At 39.9% G+C, this 19380-nt stretch overlaps 2 protein-coding genes across 3 annotated transcripts; one reads left to right on the top strand and one right to left on the bottom strand.

Moving 5' to 3' along the window:
- The first annotated feature begins 224 nt into the window (after window positions 1–224).
- Window positions 225–581, top strand: LOC147627304 (pentatricopeptide repeat-containing protein At3g24000, mitochondrial-like). Its single transcript, XM_086815272.1, has one exon. It carries the CDS (start codon window positions 225–227, stop codon window positions 579–581), a length of 357 nt encoding a protein of 118 aa, XP_086671398.1.
- Window positions 582–1838: 1257 nt separating this feature from the next.
- Window positions 1839–6219, bottom strand: LOC147627303 (uncharacterized). 2 transcript variants are annotated; one of them, XM_086816195.1, is made up of 4 exons: window positions 5908–6219; window positions 3584–5247; window positions 3121–3504; window positions 1839–3016 (listed from the first exon to the last, which is right to left on the bottom strand). In XM_086816195.1, exons 1-2 carry the CDS (start codon window positions 6010–6012, stop codon window positions 4090–4092), a joined length of 1263 nt encoding a protein of 420 aa, XP_086672321.1. In that variant the 5' UTR covers window positions 6013–6219; the 3' UTR covers window positions 1839–3016; window positions 3121–3504; window positions 3584–4089. The 2 variants fall into 2 exon arrangements, with proteins under 2 accessions (XP_086672321.1, XP_086672320.1); XM_086816194.1 differs by having other exon boundaries at window positions 3121–5247.
- Window positions 6220–19380: the final 13161 nt, after the last annotated feature.

The following is a 19380-nucleotide window of genomic DNA, read 5'->3' as shown; positions in this document are numbered from 1 at the left end:
CAACCTCTGTTTCAGATTCTTCAATCTCAGAAAACAGTGAGCTCTCCATGTTCAAATCAGCGAGCGCTTCAATTATGGACCGAACTCTGTCCATTGGCATGGAAATTGTATCAGATTGGTCACTAGCGCTTACTCGAGGCTTGCCTGAATAGTAAAGAGAGGAATTTGGGCATTCAATTGGTGTTGCTTCTGTATGTAAGCCCTCCTCAGTCTCATGGATTGCAATGATTTCAGGTGTTGCACATCAAAAGGCTGAGAAAGCGTTTCATTTTTTTGAACAGATGCAATGGGAAGGCAAAAAGCCAGACAAATTCACGTATATGAGCATCCTCAAAGCATCTAGCACATCAGGAGCTGGAGACGAGGCCAAGTTGATCCATACCCTTGTTGTTGGGGATGGGTTTGAGACTGATTGCATAATTGGAAGCGGTCTGATGGATGTTTATGCCAAGTGTGGCCACCTCATAGATGCACGCAGACTTTGGGAAAAGCTGCTAAAGCGAGATGTGGTTGTATACAACTCTATCATAGCTGGCTATGCTCAGCATGGACAAGGCCAAGAAGCACTTAGTTTGTTCTAATAATGCATACACTCAAAATTTCAGTCATAAATGCTGCTTTAAAACATCCTGTACAAATTTGAGTCTCATGACCTACTTGACATGAACATAACTTGCTAGCTCAGCAGCAATTATAATTGCATTATAGGCAACGTTAGGACCCAATCCAGTCCAAAGAGCTTTCACTCCCTCTTGCACAAGTTTGGTCGTATTACTTTGCCATAGTTTGCGGCACAATCATGGAGCTGAAGCTTGTGGCGTTGTGATAAGGTGTTGCGACGGATCACCTACCTGCACACGCCCAACTTTGTGAAGTTACACATAGAGGTAGACTAAGCACACAGTGCTTCATCCCTTCTCTAAGCGCTTTACCATTCAGTTCTCATTAACTATTAGCTATCTACTACAAGTATATGCCTTTGATTAGAACCTTCCAAAGTAGTTACACTACCGCATAAACTACCAGCATTTTATTATATGCCAAATTGATCCATTTATGAAACAGATAATTACACTATACATCAACAGGAAAATGAATTTGTCAACCGCGGCCAATGTATTTCATGACACCAAAAGATTATCACACCGAGGAGACATGCCAACAGCAGCCCCTTGGCATTAAATATGGAAGCACATACACAAGGCCCTTGAAAATAGTGTAAAGGGACTTATAGTTGCCCATATCAAAGTGCTTAGCAGCTTAGCTTTCATCAGAATCAACATAGAATCTATCAGATAGTGTAAAGGGACTAGAGACATCAAAGTGCTTAGCAACTCACCTTTTTGTCATCCCAATAGTAACAAAATCAACATAGAATCTATCAAATAGTGTACAGGGCCTTGAGCTACCCATATCAAACTTCTTAGCAGCTCAGTTTTTCGAGAGCCCAATAGTCTATCTACGTCCTGGCCATAACCTCAAACAGCTTTTCAGCCTTCTAGGACATCGAAGCATGCATAAAATAGCTTGTACAACAAAGCCATCTTATAACAGGGATTATGAAACTTGGTGTAGAACTTGAAGCTTCTTGAAGGTACAATTATTGACCATACTGAAGAACATCTACTAGTTTAATGCAGCATAGAAGCATCATTTAATAGTGGCATAAGATGTAATAGCCCAACTCAAGCCGTTTACCCAAAATAATCAAATAATGTAACATAGATTCAACATAGTAGTACAAGGGCCTTCAAAATTCATGGAGCAGCAGTAGTAATTTTAGACAAAAGTGTGAGCAAAAGACTCTGTAATCTTTATTGCATATAGAAAACATGTGAGTGGTAGTTTAGGCTACATTGACAAAAAAGGGCAGATTTTCATGCTTGGGCGTGTACAATACAATCAATTCGAATAGCATAGGGCTTACAACCACAAAAGAGGATATTGCTATGCATCCTACATTAGGATCACTCTACATATGGATGCCTTGATCTTCTCAAGCTGCTCCCCAGAAGTGAGAGTGAGGGTGAAGGTTCTCTCATCATCCTCAAGTGGCCCATATTCACAAGTGTTGATAACAACAAATTGAACTTGCACACCCCGAATCAATTTGACAGCTCGATTCACGAGGATACTTGCACATTCAAGGGAGGGTGCATGTCTCCGGACAAGGGCAGTAAAGAGTGACATGTATGACACGAGCTAGCCTACCTTGCATCCACTAGCAATGTCTTGCTGTAACAATGAGGACAGAAGATGCGAGGTCTTTTGTCGAAGCGCACACGGCTCCTCCCACGTTGATGCTTCTTGTGTAGTATACCAGTGGTCTGAACGCACTTCACCGGTTGGTTGGACATAAGATCAACCTGGACCTCATCTCTTTGTGCTTGCAATCATCCATGACCCAACCTAGTGGCCGTGACGTGTGCCTGTATCTGTCTAATGCTTCCCCTCAAGGGTAGGTCAATCTGTTGGGGAACAATAAGGCTGCACTCCATCAAGTTCTTTAAAAGGGACTCCTTGCATTCAATTGTGTAGCCTTGTAGATCATTTTCAACAACTTGGAGTGATCTCTTGATGTCCTGAATGCATTGAGAAATCTTCTCATCAAGATCTATTGCTTGGGGTTGCTCATCCTCAACCTCATGTTGTACCATGTGCTCATTCACATCAACATGATCCTCTTCTAGATCATGGATCAAATCATGTGCGCTATCGATGATAGGAAGGACATGCCCCAAGTGTCGAAAATGCTCCTGGATTATCAATCGCAGCCCATATAGGTGCTTGCACTCGGATGTCCAATCCGGACAATCACAGTACCTAGATTGCATACTGACATGATACCAAGTTGTAGCTGTGGATGTGCTTTGCATCTTGAAGAGTAGAGTGGATGCATCAACAACTTCAAGTGTCGACGGATCAGCCATGTTTCTTCTTAAGATCTTCTCACCGGCTGACAATTTTGTGGTCTGAGACTTGCTAGAACCCACTATGCTGTATCGTCCGGAGTCGGCTAGAAAACCAAGAAAAATATACTTAGAGCTACAATGGGCATGAACAAAGATGAGTAGCAAAATTTTATGGGAGCTGAAGAGAAAGAGGGGAATGAGTTCTTACCTATCTCCTGCTTCTGCTTGAGAATTCCAAGAGGGTGCCTCCCATGTGGGTCCCTGTGGTGGAATCTCCCACGAGCGCATGTAGGAGGGAGAGGATGGGGCGATTGATCTTTGCATCAAGGAGGGTATACTTGACATACTGCCATAGACGCTCCACTAAATTCGTTGTATCAACAGACCCATGCGGGAAGAGACGACCAAATTTGGGCCACCTTCTGCGCCATTCGCTTTCATACCAACCATTGGTAATGTAACGTTTCACTTTGACATGTTGCGAGTAGTGCTGCATGAGATCAGCATATCTCTCATCAAATTGCTTCTCCGTAGGAGTGTGCATCATATTTGAGAGGGAGCTATATACATGCTCTCGCATGTCTATAGGGACCTGTGTCATCCATGAAAGAGACACATGTCAAGCAAGGAAGTGGACTCACATGTAAAATTATGGCCCAGAGACTACTCACTTGAGGAAGCAAATTCTCCACCCACGCCTTCTTGACGTGGAACCAACATAAGAGCACATGGCATGCAATTTGATGGCAATTTCCATCCTCGCCTTCAGCCCAGCAATGCGGATCTTCATCAACCACCTTGAGGATGGAGTTAAGCTCCTGTGGATTCTTGTCAATCACTATGGCTGTTGGTCGAACCCCATGCATCCTGCACAATACCTTTCTAAACGTCAACTCCAATGCTATGTTCTCGTGGCGGGTGCCAACATCATTGGTACACATCATGAGCCACACTGGAATGCCAACACCCAACTGATTCGAGACAACGGCTGCGTATAGGGGAAGACCAAAGACATTCGTCTTAAATGTACTATCAACAGCCCACGCACTTTGGTGCGAGAACCGCATGGCAATTTGCAACATCCACATATCTTAGATAATGAGCACAAAGGGCCTCTTTTCTTCCTCCTCTGCATGTGGATTGTAGGGTTGAACATAAAGCACCTACACAAGCCTTGTCAACGCATTTGATATGCAAGGATTTCTACCTCTTTTGGAATCATGAAGAACCTATAAATCACACGGTCAAGCAACGAGGCTCGTTCAAGCTGAAAGGTCTCCTTAGATTTAGACATCTTTGCAACATGGCGACTTGTGCCAACATCAAATAAGTCATCCATGCAACACTCAATAACCTGTGGATGCACTGGCAAGTGATAGAGATCGGCACGTGTGCCTGGGTCATGTCCCTCATGAACATTGTGCAAGCCTATTGTAACTTTATCGCAGCCATCTACATATTCCACTACCACCCTGAAAGGACAACCTACTTTCTTTGACTTCCGTAGTCTTTGTTCATCTGTACCTCTACGAGCAACCTTACCACCTCGATGACAAAAGTACTCGATTGAGGTCTTTGAAGACATCCGTTTCTTGGAAGACCTCGACCTCTTCATTACTAGTCGAACTTTGTATTCAATCATTATGGTGCTCAAGTTTTCCTCCACATGAGCCCTGTCTGTCACCAAATTAACAAGTGTCGGTGTACCTCTTGTGTCATTCCTTCTACATAGGCCATCAGCTTGCACTTGGGTGAGCGTGCAACCACAAGCTTTGATACAATCCTTGACATAAGTGAGGGGTATGCCATGCTTGCTTATGTCAATGCACCATTCCAACTTCATTGTATCCACAGTATCCTGCACACTTTGATGAAACCCTGTGTCTGAAATATGGTATGCTTTGACAATAAACCCCCATTCCTCTATGCATGAAACTCTCAAGAAAGGTGCCGATTTCAGCCCTATTCGAGATGTAGTTGTGGCAGATGTATCCTGAAGAAGACAAAGTCCTTCCTTGATTCGTCTCCATCGCTTTAAATTGAGAAGGCCACGAGCATCATAAGCCTTGATCATCTCAATTGTGACAGATGTTCCTCCGTCAAGGTCATGCTCCATCAACCTATATGTTGCTCTATCAAAGGAAAAGTGCCACGAGGAGACATAGGCGCATGGATCCAAGAGATCTTTGAAATCTTGGCCAACACTTTGTGCTTGCAAATCAGATTCAAAGAACTCCATGTCATCACTAGATGTAAAATCTTTGGATGCATGCTTTGACATGTTGTCCATCTCCAATTCAAGCTCATTAATGCCTTCCTCAAATACCCAATGAGCCTGCAAATCGCACGAACCACATTAATGATTGAAAAGGGGCTTTTAACTTGGCAAGGATGAGCTGCTCTAGGGATGAGCTGCTCTGCTGGCATCCTTGCTCTTGATTTGGCTAAAAGAGTTCTCCTTGCCCACCCTAACAAATATGCTCTTGTTTTGAGCACAGAAAACTTGAAAAGAAGCTAGTATTATGGCAATGAAAGGTCCATGCTTGTCACAAATTGCTTGTTTAGAGTGGGTGGTTCTGCTGTTTTACTATCTAAAAAGAGGGAGGATAGGAGATTTCCAAGTATAGAATCATGCACACTACAAGGAGCCAAATAGGGGCAAATGACAAGGCTTATAGATGTGTGTATCAAGAGGAGGATAGTGAAGGATTGATTGGGGTGGTCGGCTTAGCAAAAGAGTTGATGTATTGTGCCTCTCTTGCATTAGAGCATAACATGAAGATGCTAGGGCCCAAGGTGCTGCCTACATGGGAGATGATAATGTACCTATCCAATGCAATAAGGAGGAAGGTACCACATGGAAAGGATGTGAAGCCTTACATACCAAATTTTAAGCTAGCTTTCGATAACATGCGGGCGGCAAGCCGGTGGTTCTCTCATGTATCTCTCATGTGAAAGAAATAGAACATAAAAAGAGAGAGATAGAAGGGGGGACCTCTTTGTTGAGATCGAGAAAACGCACAATCCCGGTTGCGTTTGGTGCATCCTCCTTCATAGGTTGTTCTTGATGCAAAAGCCTCCAGCTATTTTTTCCTTGCATCCCCCTCCAACACCGGTTTTGATCTGGACCTGCTCTTGCTACCTGTTTTTGCTACTCTCACAGAGGCTAGCAAAGACTCCAATTCCCACAAGTGCAGGCCCTGCTTTTGCTACCTATTTTTGGTACTTTCCCAAAAAGGCTTCCACTTCATGCAAATCGCCTAGCACAAATTATTAGCAGGGTCAACCGCTGGCGGCTTGCATTCAAATCTTTGCCAGGCCATTCAAATTTCAAAAGTTGGGCCTAGTTTACAAAAGTGCCATGTCAGCCTCCAACCAGCCAGCTGACTCAGCTAACTTTTGCCACGCAAGCCCCCAAACACTTTGGCCTAGTTTACAGCGCTTAACCCCTGCCCTAGTTTACAAACTCTGATCGGACGGCCGTGGAACCATCCAGATCCCCTCAGCAGTTTGCCCACCCTTGATCCCACAAGTTTAGTCAAAGGGTGGGCGCGTGTGATATAGTGGGGAGGACAGTTCTCCCCACTCGCACTTGGTTTATTTTTAGAATGTCTAAAAAATGACGTGTAAATGGGAAAAGCTGTTTAATAAATTGCAAAGTGTGAAAAAAGCATTCCCAAGTGTGAAAGTGACTTTTTTCACATCTTCTTTCCCTAGTGAAATAGGGATAAAAGTAGGGAAAAAACTTGTAAAGTGAGAATGTAGTGGGAATTTTTTAACACATGGAATATTGAGTGGAAAAATTTTCCCACCCAAATGGTAGATTTTATCCCAGGTGTGAAAGTACATGTCTAATGTGGTAAAACATTATTCCCTCATTGTTTCGAAGTGGGAAAAGTTTCTCCCTTGTGGGAATGAAATGGGAAAAAATTTCCCTTATACATTCCCACTTATGGCCTCCATATATATAATCTTTCTTTTATATAAATTTATTTCTACAATATTTTATCTTTTATAATATGTTTGCCTAAGAAACAAGCTTTCTTGAAACTTAGCACATGGAAAGTCTTTAAAATTGGGAAAATTTTTGGACTTTTACATGGAGTTAAAAAATTATATAATAGCATACCCAAATCTTTAAATTAGGTACCTTTGGGTTGCATGCTATATTGATCTTTCCGCCCAGGAGAGAGTACTTACTTCAATAGAAGGTGCCCTGTGCAGGACCTATTTGCCACCTCCTACACGGAATCAGCCAGTTACCCACGACTTACGTTGAGGAATGTACGAGGTTCTGCCACCGTAGCTAACCTTAGGCGCGACACAACCTTAAGCGCGTTATATACCAGGTTATTGACCTGCTCATCCTTCTGGAGGGGCTTGGGCTCGAGGAAATAGACATGGTGGCCTGCATAATCTTGTGGAGCAACCAATCAAGAGGGACGGAGAGAGTGGACATAGATGAAGGGTAGCAAGAGAGGTAGACGGGAGGCAAAGAGTGGGAGTGATAAAGACATGAGGAGAGAAGAGAGAGAGAGAGAGAGAGAGAGAGAGAGAGAGAGAGAGAGAGAGAGAGAGGAGGAGAGATGAGTGTGTGGGTGGAAAAGGGTGAGGGGAGGGAAAGGGTGAGGCATTGGAGTGAGACGAGACATTAAATTAATGTCATTTCAATGGCATTAATATAATGTTAGTGGCATTAATGTAATGCCACAGGGGGTTAAGATGGTAATAGGAGGTTAACTTACCTTTTATATAATAAAGAATAAATAAGATATATCCAATTTACAAATTAGATTTGTATTTTGTTTTGACTTTGTCACTTTTTGCAAGTAAGCACTAGCATTCCATTGTGAAATAGAATTTTGAAAGTTAACTTATATATATATATATATATATATATATATATATATATTGTGGAGCAACAAATCAAGGGGGGCGGAGAGAGTGGGCGTAGATGAAGGACAACAAGGCAAGAGGGAGAGGTAGAGGAGAGGCAAAGAGTGGGAGTGAGAAAGAGAGGAGGAGAGAAGGGAGGGAGAGAGGGGATGAGAGATGAGTGTGCGGGTGGGAAAAGGTGAGGCGTTGGAGTCAGAGGAGACATCAAATTAATGCCATGTCAATGGTATTAATCTAATGTTAGTGACATTAATATAATGCCACAGGGGATTGAGATGGTAATAGGAGGTTAACCAAACTTTTATATAGTAAAGAATAAATATCATATATATCCAATTTATAAATTTAATTTGTATTTTGTTTTGACTTTGCCACTTCTTGCAAGTAAGCACTCTCCATTGTGAAATAGAAATTTGAAAGTTAATTTATTAAGTACATCCTCTAGTCAAGATCAATAAAAGAAAAAGTAATGCGCAAAGTGATTTACAAATGTAAAAAGTAGTATGAGTCATGGTAACAATGAGTGTCCAATGTGAAGATATAGGTTTTGAAATTTTAAAACTAATTAAAAATGAACCATTGTTTTCTAGAAAGTTAATTGCCTAAAGAGTGAGCTTTTTTGTGTACTTTTTTCTTTTGAAGTAGAAGGATGATGGATCTAGTGGGTTTCTTGAGAAGAGTATATTCACTTCCTAGACATGGAACTTGTACATAACTGATATTCACTTAATGTGTTTCAACATCCAAATAAATTCTACATCTCAAAAACAAAATGAACTCTAATTCAAGAGAATGTGAAACAGAAATACACTTTAATAATATGCAAGAAAGCAATTATGTGAAAGAAAAAAAATGACAATTCAAGAGATTCTGAACTTGCATATGCACCCATGCTTACCTATTTTTTATAACAAAACACATGCTTATAAGTCTTTGAATACATTGAAAAAACGTTATGGTGGAAATACAAACAATAAGCTAGGTGCTTACAAGTTATAACTTATTAATTAGCTCACCAAAAAAGACCTTTCAATGTAACCCAATTTAAGGTGGTGAGGCAAGTATATGCAACTTTTCTTATAATATTGAAACAATATTGATAACTTTTGTACCTTGGTTAAGTATTTTTGTCAAATCTACCTACAAATATATGCAACTTTTTCATACAAATTACAATATTGAAAACAAGCTAGTCATTTTTGTACCTTGAGCAAACTCTTGTCAATTGAACTTTGAACCTCAGTACACCTTAGTTAAAACTTGGGCTAGTAGTACTTTTCTCAATAAAGCCATGTGTTCTTAAATAGAAAGAAAATACATTACGGCTTTAAATCCCCAAAAGGGCCAGTAGTACTTTTCTCAATAAAACCATGTGTTTTTAAATAGAAGGAAAATACATTATGGCTTCAAATCCCAAAAATGGCAAAACCAAGTTTTGTTGTCAACCGCAAAACCAAGTCTTGTTGTCAAGCAAAAAATCCACCAAATGGAAAGTCCTTCTAATAAATATCAAAGAGATCTACCATTCTTTAGGTTACTATCTCCATCACTACATGACCATGTCACATAGCAATATAAAAGATGTGATTCCTCTCATTTACTTGTGCAATCTTGAAAGGAAGCCTTGTTGGTTTTCTTTATCTCTCTTATTTCTTTCCATAAATGTGCATACATTTCATCCACGTCATGTAGTCCCATTGCTTTTAAAGCAAGCATCTCCATTTTGTCAACCTCCTCAAGAGTCATTTCCACCTTTAATAAATGTATAGAATGACCACAAAATAAAAAAAGAGCGTAAACAATTCACGAACTTATATAATAGTGAAGTATGTGCACTAATATAAAAAATTAGGAAACAAAAGGAAGTAGGAGTTACCTTTTCTAGGTGATGGATTTCCTCTTTATTTAATGATTTCGATTTACTTTTTGACATCATGTGGTTTTCCTACAAGCATAAAATATCACAAACAAATGCTCAAGTATAAGATTTGTCTAGTATCCAAGAGGAAAACAATATAAAAGACGTTTTCTAAGGGTGAAGAATAATTCATATTCTTACTTTGTTAGAAAAAGCATCGTCATATCTCAATGGTCTTTTTATTATCCTTGATTTTCTTGATGTTATTATGTCCTGTCCATTTAATTTTGAAAACATTTACCAATTAGTAAAAGGTGCTTGATTAGAAAGTTATGAGTAGGCATTTCTATCTAGAATTTCACATTGTAGAACCAATATTGAATATAGCAAAAGGCTAAAAATTAACACTTACCTGAACATTCTCCTTTGTTTTGCATTTTGGTGGACTTTGCAACTCACCAAGTATCTAAATTATTAAAACTAGCTCGCGTGACCCACCTTCGGCGGGTCCCGCTCGCTTTCATCACGGTAAGTATTAATTATTGGGGAAAATATTAATTGTCCATGTGTGTGTATGCGTGCATGTGTGTATACGTGCATGTGCATGTGTATACGCGAAGCGACCATCATTGGCCGCCAAGCGGCCTGTGGTAAGAGCGAGCATGATCCGCCCGAGCTCGTTGTACAAATACCCCTACATGACGACAACTTTATGACACTTTTAACTACAAAGGAAAATGAACAAAGATGTGAGACGACGCCCTATGACATAAAAACCACTACATTAATCAATTCATATTTATGTTATCTTTTACTTCTTTTTGCTTGAAACTAAATTGTTAAAAGCTGCGTATACATAAAAAACTGCATTCATCTTCAACTAAACTATATAAAGCTGAGGGTATACATGAAAAACTACATACATCTTCAACTGTATGTCGAAAAGAATGATGATTGTATATAAAAATCTACACATACCAACTGGAGAGTATATAACCAACTCTCTAAATAACTGAGAGTAGTAGAAGCATCAAATCAATATAAAAAAGAACCTGAAAGACAATGAGGGATACACAAATAGAGCTTTGCGGCTGGTTTACCGCCTTCGATGACTATTCATAACCAACTACGACAACACTCTGACTTAAAAGCAAACTATACAAAGACCATTATATGATGATAATTTTTTACTTCAAACAAAATTGTACAAAGATCATTACATCAAAATGTTGGTAGTGGTGGCACTCTATGACATTAGGCAAAACATGTTCAAAATAGTGCGTAGCCTCTTAAGCATGGAATACATGGAGGTAGATTTGGGATGACTCTAGAAGAGCCTACATTAGGGGAAGGATGGAGTCTACAGGGGCCCTTTTATTTGGCAGTTTAAGGAATCGACTGTTTTGTATTTAGAAACTAATCCAAGATTCTTTTCAAAAGTGAAATTGGCAAAATGGCTACATTATTTGAATTCAAATTTTCTCGCCAAAATTGAATTTAAAATCTAGTGGGAAAAACTATATCATGTGACATATCTATGGAAAGCTCTCGATGAGTAGAATCCAGATCTACTTTCTCCGACAAATTTTGAGCTTATATGTAAAAGTTATGGTGGTCCAAAAAATGAAAAAACTTCCCCCCTCTTTTTGAGGGAGAAAAAGTGCACAAAGAATCTTTTGACCTCTCTTACAAACCCAACATTCTTGTACACATGGCACCCACCTATAAGCCTATTTTCTAATCACCTTCATTAGGCCATGGCAATTTAAAGGGCCCCTATAGATCCCATTCTTCCCCTAATGTTGGCGTGTAAGACACACCTTGCATCAAATGCAGTCCATAGGAATACATCCCAGTGCATGTCAAGCTACTCTATTACTTTGGGAAGTACACATCATGTTCAAAACACTTAAGCGCTTCTTGATCTATCACTTTGCTCCTAGAGAGCTCAAGGCATCAAAAATTTCTGTGAAAATTTGCTCCTGGAGACCCGCCCGTTCATCTGCAAACGCCAAAACGAAAACATATCACATGTGAGATTCGAAACAAAGGAAACAACATAGAAATTTTTAACTTTGAAGATGGAGAAAACGAAAAAAAAAGTAAGAAGAATATACCAATGCGCCTAAAAGGTAAACATGTTCAAAGATATAAGGGAGCACCTGAGTTATTGTGCATGACCAAACCCTAACCTGAGTCCTCCCACAACTTTTTTCACCAATCCTCGAACAAAGAAATCTATCGAAGATATTTACCATGGTCATCGTAGATGCTCAAGAGTGTCATATCCACTATCTCTCACACTTTTGTTAAAAGAAATTGGATGCTAGCGCTCAGTACAGAGCTCTCGTTGTTTAGAGACTACCAAGAAAATTTATTCGTTCCCTAAACGACATAAACCCTAAAATTCCACAACTTCACCTTTGTAGCATTCAACTTTCAAGATGCATGCAAAGGAAGGTCTTCATATTTGGAGGAACAATACACTCAACACAATCATGTACATGGCTACGATGTACATATTTTGAGATCAATGCATTCCAAATGACTCTAATACATACTTTGCCTTCGCCAACAACTCAGTGTTGTCTAGAGACTGGAAAAGAAGAGGAGCAACAGGAGAATGAAACGCTCATGAAGAGAAGGAGAAAATGCACCAAAAAGGTGTTGTCTAGTCTACAGAAATAAGAAAAAACATTGTTGTAGAGATCGTCAAGGCACCAAGGAAGGAAAGAAAAATGAAAACGTTGTTGATTTATTGTTGTAGCGTACTTTGTGCACTTTGGGACCCATTTGAACGCACGGCTTGCGGGACTGAGGTCCAACCCAAAATCCATGCTCATAGGAAGAACCCTTATGCTATCTTGAGTATGTGTATCAATTAGCTCTTCATTATGTTAGTGTCTTGTTTGGGTTCGCAACAATTTCGGTACAGCAAGCCATGGTTGTCCCAGATGGGCAACCGCCTACTTTCGACGTAATGGCATTCATTGAGAGAATATGGAAACTAAAACCTAATCTTATATCTCTAATAAAGAAGTGTTCGAGAGTCCTCATATGAAACCTTATTCCGTTTGGAGAGCATATGCTATCTCATTGTTAGTGAACAAAACAGGCAATTTCACACAATTGATCCATGACCATATTTTATGTTTTTTTGGCATTTGACCTCAAAGCTAAATTTGACATATTTAATAGATCAACAACATCTTATATAACATGTCTACAAAGTCTCCAATAGTTTGGATGCAATTTGAGACTTCAAAAGCTCAATTTACTGTTGTAGCGTACTTTGTGCACTTCGGGACCTATTTGAATGCACGGCTCGCGGTTAAAGTCCAACCCAAAATCCATACTCATAGCAAGCTCCCTTATGCTATCTTGAGTATGTGTATCAATTAGCTCTTCATTATGTGTGTCTTGTTCGGGTTCGCTGCAATTCCGATAGAGCAAGCCATGGTTGTCCCAAATTAAAAACTGCCTGCTTTCCGCATAATGGCATTCATTGAGGGAGTACGGAAACTAAAATTTAACCTTATATCTCTAATATAGAAGTGTTCAAGAGTCCTCATATGAAGTCTTGTTCTGTTTGGAGCGCATATACTATCTCATTATAAGTGGGAAAAATAGGCAGTTTCACACGATTGATCCACGACCATATTTTACGTTTTTTTGGCATTTGACCTCAAAGCTAAATTCAATAAATCTAATAGATCAAAAGCATCTTATACAATATGTCTACAAAGTCTCCAATAGTTTGGATATAATTTGGGACTTCAAAAGCTCAGATTACTGTTGTAGCGACCTATTTGAACGCACGGCTCGTGGCTAAGGTCCAACCCAAAATCCATCTTCATATTAGACTCCCTTATGCTATCTTGAGAATGTGTATGAATCAGCTCTTCATTATGTTTGTGTCTTGTTCAGGTTCGCAGCAATTCTAGTAGAGCAAGCCATGGTTGTCCCAGATTAACAACCACCTACTTTCCGCATAATGGTATTCATTGAGAGAGTACAAAAACTAAAATGTAACCCTGTATCTCTCATACAGAAGTGTTTGAGAGTCCTCATATGAAGCCTTGTTCCGTTTGGAGCACATATGCTATCTCATTGTAAGTGGGGAAAACAGACAGTTTCACACGGTTGATCCATGACCATATTTTACGCTTTTTTGGCATTTGACCTCAAACCTAAATTTGACAAATCTAATAGATCAAAAGCATGTTATACAACATGTGTGGAAAGTCTCCAACAGTTTGGATGCAATTTGGGACTTCAAAGCTCAGTTTACCGTTGTAGCGTACTTTGTGCACTTTGGGACCTATTTGAATGCACGACTCGCGGTTAAGGTTTAACCCAAAATCCATGCTCAAAGTAGGCTCCCTTATGCTATCTTAAGTATGTGTATGAATCAGCTCTCCATTATGTTTTTGTCTTGTTCGTGTTTGCAACAATTCCAATACGGCAAGCCATGGCTGTCTTAGATGACAACTGCCTACTTTCAGCGTAATGGCATTCATTGAGAGCGTTATATACATAAACTAAAATCTAACCTTATATCTCTAATATAGAAGTACTCGAGAGCCCTCATATGAAACCTTGTTCCATTTGGAGGACATATGCTATCTCATTTTAAGTGGAGAAAACAGGCAATTTCACACAGTTTATTCATAACCATATTTTACGCTTTTTTGGCATTTGACTTCAAAGCTAAATTTGACATATTTAATAGATCAAAAACACTTTATACAACATGTCTAAAAAGTCTCCAATAGTTTGGATGCAATTTGAGACTTCAAAAGCTCAGTTTACTGTTGTAGCATACTCTGAGCACTTTGAGATCTATTTGAACGTGCGGCTCGCGGCTAAGGTCCAACCCAAAATCCATGCTCATAGAAGGCTCTCTTATGCTATCTTGAGTATGTGTATGAATCAGCTCTTCATTCTGTTTGTGTCTTTTTCGGGTTCACAACAATTCCGGTGGAGCAAGCCATGGTTGTCCCAGATTAACAATTGCCTACTCTCCGCGTAATGGCATTCATTGAGGGAGTACGAAAACTAAAATCTAACCTTATATCTCTCATATAGAAGTGTTCGAAAGCCCTCATATGAAGCCTTGTTCCGTTTGGAGCAAATATGCTATCTCATTATAAGTGGGAACAATAGGGAGTTTCACACTCTTGATCCACGATCATATTTTACATTTTTTTGGCATTTGACCTCCAAGCTAAATTTCACAGATCTAATAGATCAAAAGTATGTTATACAACATGTCTACAAAGCCTCCAATAGTTTGGATGCAATTTGGAACTTCAAAAGCTCAGTTTAGTGTTGAAGCATACTTTGTGCACTTCGGGACATATCTGAATGCACGACTCGCGGCTAACGTCCAACCCAAAATCCATGCTCATAGCAGGCTACCTTATGCTATCTTGAGTGTGTGTATGAATCAGCTCTTCATTATGTTTGTTTCTTGTTCGGGTTCGCAGCAATTCCGGTAGGGCAAGCCATGGTTGTCCCAAATTGACATCTGCCTACTTTCGACGTAATGGCATTCATTGAGGGAGTACAAAAACTAAAACCTAACCTTATATCTCTCATATAAAAGTGTTTGAGAGCCCTCATATAAAACTTTGTTCCGTTTGGAGCGCATATGCTATCTCATTGTAAGTGGGAAAAACATGCAGTTTCACACGGTTGAGCCATGACCATATTTTACGCTTTTTTCGAATTTGACCTCAAAGCTAAATTTGACATATCTAATAGATCAAAAGCATCTTATAAAATATTATTCATGAGTTTTCGGTTGAGTGAGATAACTATTTAAGAGGGCCCTTGCCTCATGCACAAAGCAAATGTATCGATGCAAAGCTAGAGGATATTGCACAAAAATGGTCATAGCAAGAGTACTCTCCAGGTTTGCATTGGGTTTCATGGGATATTTCCTATGCTAAAAAGGCACATTTCCTATGTTGCAAAGACACATTCGCTGCCACCATTCTGAGAAGTTGGCCCTTGCATGTGCCCTCATCAATACAACTCAAGGAGAAACGGTTTGCATTGCGTTTCAAGGTGGAGAAAAGCGATGGGCCAGCTTAAGTTCCCATGGTAAATATTTATAAGAAAGCTCGCATGGGACAGAAGGTAAAAAACATCGAAGCCATAAGAGTTACGAACAGAGCATGGAAGAAGCTAGGGCGAAGTCTGTGGATAGACTTAAGTAACCTTATTCATGCGGGGATACAAAGCATGCACAAAGCAAATGTATCGATGCAAAGCTAGAAGATATTGGACATAAAATTTCACGGTAAGGCGCATTTGCTCTCATCATTCTGAGAAGCTAGCCCTTGCATTTGCCATCATCAATACAACTCAAGAAAAAATTGTTTATAGCACAAAGAACATGCGGATATGTGGCGATTGCCATGTTGCTACATTGCTTATCTCAAAGATAGAGATGCGGACAATTGCTGTCACAGATGCCAAATTCCGTCATCTTTTTGAAGAAGGAAAGTGTTCTTCTAGATGCTTGCTGGAAATGAGCAGATGTCAATGTGGGCAAATGAGCCAGCTTATGTTCTCATGGAACATAGCATGGAAGAAGCCAGGGATTGTGGGAGATGGACCTTCAAACAGGAACGCTGGATAAAAGCAATGGGCCAACTTATGTTCTCATGGCAAATATTTATGCAACAGCTAGCATGGGAGGGAAGGTAGGAAACATCCAAGCCATGAGAATTGGGAACAGAGCATGGAAAAAATACAACGTGATGCCATCGTTCCAAATGCAATGACCTACGCATGCATATTGAAAGCATGTGCCCAAATCGATGCTGCTGTTGACAGGGGCAAACAAATCCATGGAGAGATTGCAAGGCAAGCTCCCCACCTCGTCCTCTCGTCCAAGGCAAGCGTTGCTGCTGAAGCCAGGGTGCAATGTGTGGATCGATTCAAGTAACGTTATACTAGAGTTTTTTGTTGCGGATACAACACTTGCACACAACAAATGTATCGAAACAAAGCTAGAAGATATTACACATAAAATGTCACAGCAAGGGTACTCTCCAGGTTTGCATTGGGTTTCACTGGATATTAGGAACAGAGCATGGAAGAAGCTTGGCTGTACTGTGTGGATCGCCTCCAGGTTGCTACATCGCTTATATAGAGGATGGAGATGCCGAAAACTGTTATCACAGATGCCAATCGTTTTGAAGATGGAAATGGGCAAATGTAGATGGGCCTTCAAACGGGCAATAAAGCAGCATAAAAGCGATGGGCTAGCATATGTTCTCGTGGCAACTATTTATTAGAGCCTTGATGATTCAAATCCCTAGGAAGATTAACCAAAGACAACAAAATTTTAAGATTTAAAGACACCAATATACATTGACAAAAATTGGGCATTTTTCATGCAAATTTCATTGCTTGATCCACAAAAACATACATGTGCATTGTGTAGTAAAAGGTTGAAAAATATCTAAGGAAGATAAAGCTTCACTAATTGTACAGAACATGATGTCGATGCGTGGGATTGACCGGTTTAGGATACATTTCAGAGTGATATACTTACCCTCTCGTTTACATGAAGAAAACCCTAAGCACGCACGAGAGAGAAGGAAGATTTGAGATCTCCACCTAGCCAAATAGCATAAAGAATGATGCCCTAGGATTTGCAAGTCACTTATACACTTAAGTGATCGCCTCGCTCGTGGTGACCCACGCACTTGTTCTTGTAGAACATTGGCTCTACCTTGTAGGCTGTCATTTACTATATCCCTAGACCTTGTAGGCTGTCATTTACTATACCCCTAGACCTTAGTAACTAGGCTATGATTCTCGTAGACCCAAGTTCCATGTCCGGTTAACCTTGTAGGTTATTTATGCGACTAGCCAAGCTCCCACAACCCATGCTTACTTGGGTTTGATTTACGGATCCGTTCTTGCGCAACAAACCATGCTTGAATAAATTGGGAGCGTGAATTGTATTCAACTTTACCTAGAAAAGAATCTAAAAGAGTACTTTTAAAACTCAACTCATTAACCATAGAGATACGACTCAATGAGTCGACGACCACATTATACTTACCACGTTAGTAATGTATTTGATAGTCAAACTCCTAGAGCAACTTAGCCCAGTGAACTTTTATACCAGATAACTCTCTCTGAGTATATAACCACTCCATACTCTTATGATTAGTTTTATTATCCGTCTCAATCTCAAGAGACTGATTAGGATCAAATACCTTCATTGTAGGTGCAACGGCTATTGTATATATACATATATACCTAGATGAATCTAGGAACATGCCCAAATTCACCTTTTAGGAATGTGCATGTTATATACTCATGGTAGTCAACCACAAGACTATATAACTATCAACTTTATTATGCGTAGTATGGACTAGATACTACGACATCCCCACTAACGTCATCAGTGCCCAATAGTGGGTGTAGAACTCTGTATCAAGATATGCTCTCACACATGCACTCCCCACATGCACACACACACACACACATAAGAGCATATATTCACACAAAGGCCTTCGTATTGAGTTTCTGTCAAACCTCCGGAGATGCAGGGCAGACTCAGCCATAATGAAGCCTAGCACTAAGGGAAGAAGCAAATAGGAAGTATTAGTACAACAAATAAATAGTTGATAGGGCAAATGCACCGCTAAAGATAGAAAGAATTAGCACAATATCAACTGGCCGCAACTCGGACGAAAACTTCACTATGTGAGATCTGCATGCCCGCTAATACGGCTGAATTATATACCTAGATGAACCCAGGAACATGCCCAAATTCACCTTTTAGGAACGTGCATGTTATATACTCATGGTAGTCAACCACAAGACTATATAACTATAAACTTCATTATGCATAGTATGGACTAGATACTACGACATCCCCACTAACGTCATCAGTGCCCAATAGTGGGTGTAGAACTTTGTATCAAGATATGCTCTCACACACGTACTCCCCACACACACACACACACATAAGAGCATATATTCCCACAAAGGCCTTCGTCAGTGAGTTTCTGTCAAATCTCCGAAGATGCAGGGCAGACTCGGCCATAATGAAGCCTAGCACTAAGGGAAGAAGCAAATAGGAAGTATTAGTACAACAAATAATTAGTTGATAGGGCAAATGCATCGCTAAAGATAGAAAGAATTAGCACAATATCAACTGGCCGCAACTCGGACGAAAACTTCACTCTGTGGATAAGTAGTTGATAGGGCAAATGCACCGCTAAAGATAGAAAGAATTAGCACAATATCAACTGGCCGCAACTCGGAAGAAAAATTCACTATGTGAAATTTGCATGTGAAAGACTATTGTAACCTCAAGGGTCTCAAAGCTCTTTTATTGAGCATCACCTCATTGAAAGGACTTTCCTTTTCCTTTTAATTGGTCCGTCATAGGACATGCAATCTTGGCATAATGATGAACATAATGGCAATAGGGCCGTGCTATCCCTAGAAAAATCTGTAACTCATCTATGTTGAGGCCATCAAATAATAGACTTGACCTTAGCCGGATGCATCTGAATCCCATTGCTAGACACAATATGCCCAAGATAGTGGACCTTTTTCATAAAATAAAATAAAATCACACTTGCTTTTCTTAGTATACACTCTATCGATAGAAGTATGGCTAACTAAGTAGATGAACTTGTCAATTAAAATAGCCCAATCTTGTATCCCTTGCAA

This window comes from Cibotium barometz, chromosome 21, assembly GCF_041138505.1.
Source record: "Cibotium barometz isolate CiBa-2024 chromosome 21, ASM4113850v1, whole genome shotgun sequence".
NCBI lineage: Eukaryota > Viridiplantae > Streptophyta > Polypodiopsida > Cyatheales > Cibotiaceae > Cibotium > Cibotium barometz.
This window is presented reverse-complemented; position numbering and strand designations above follow the sequence as displayed.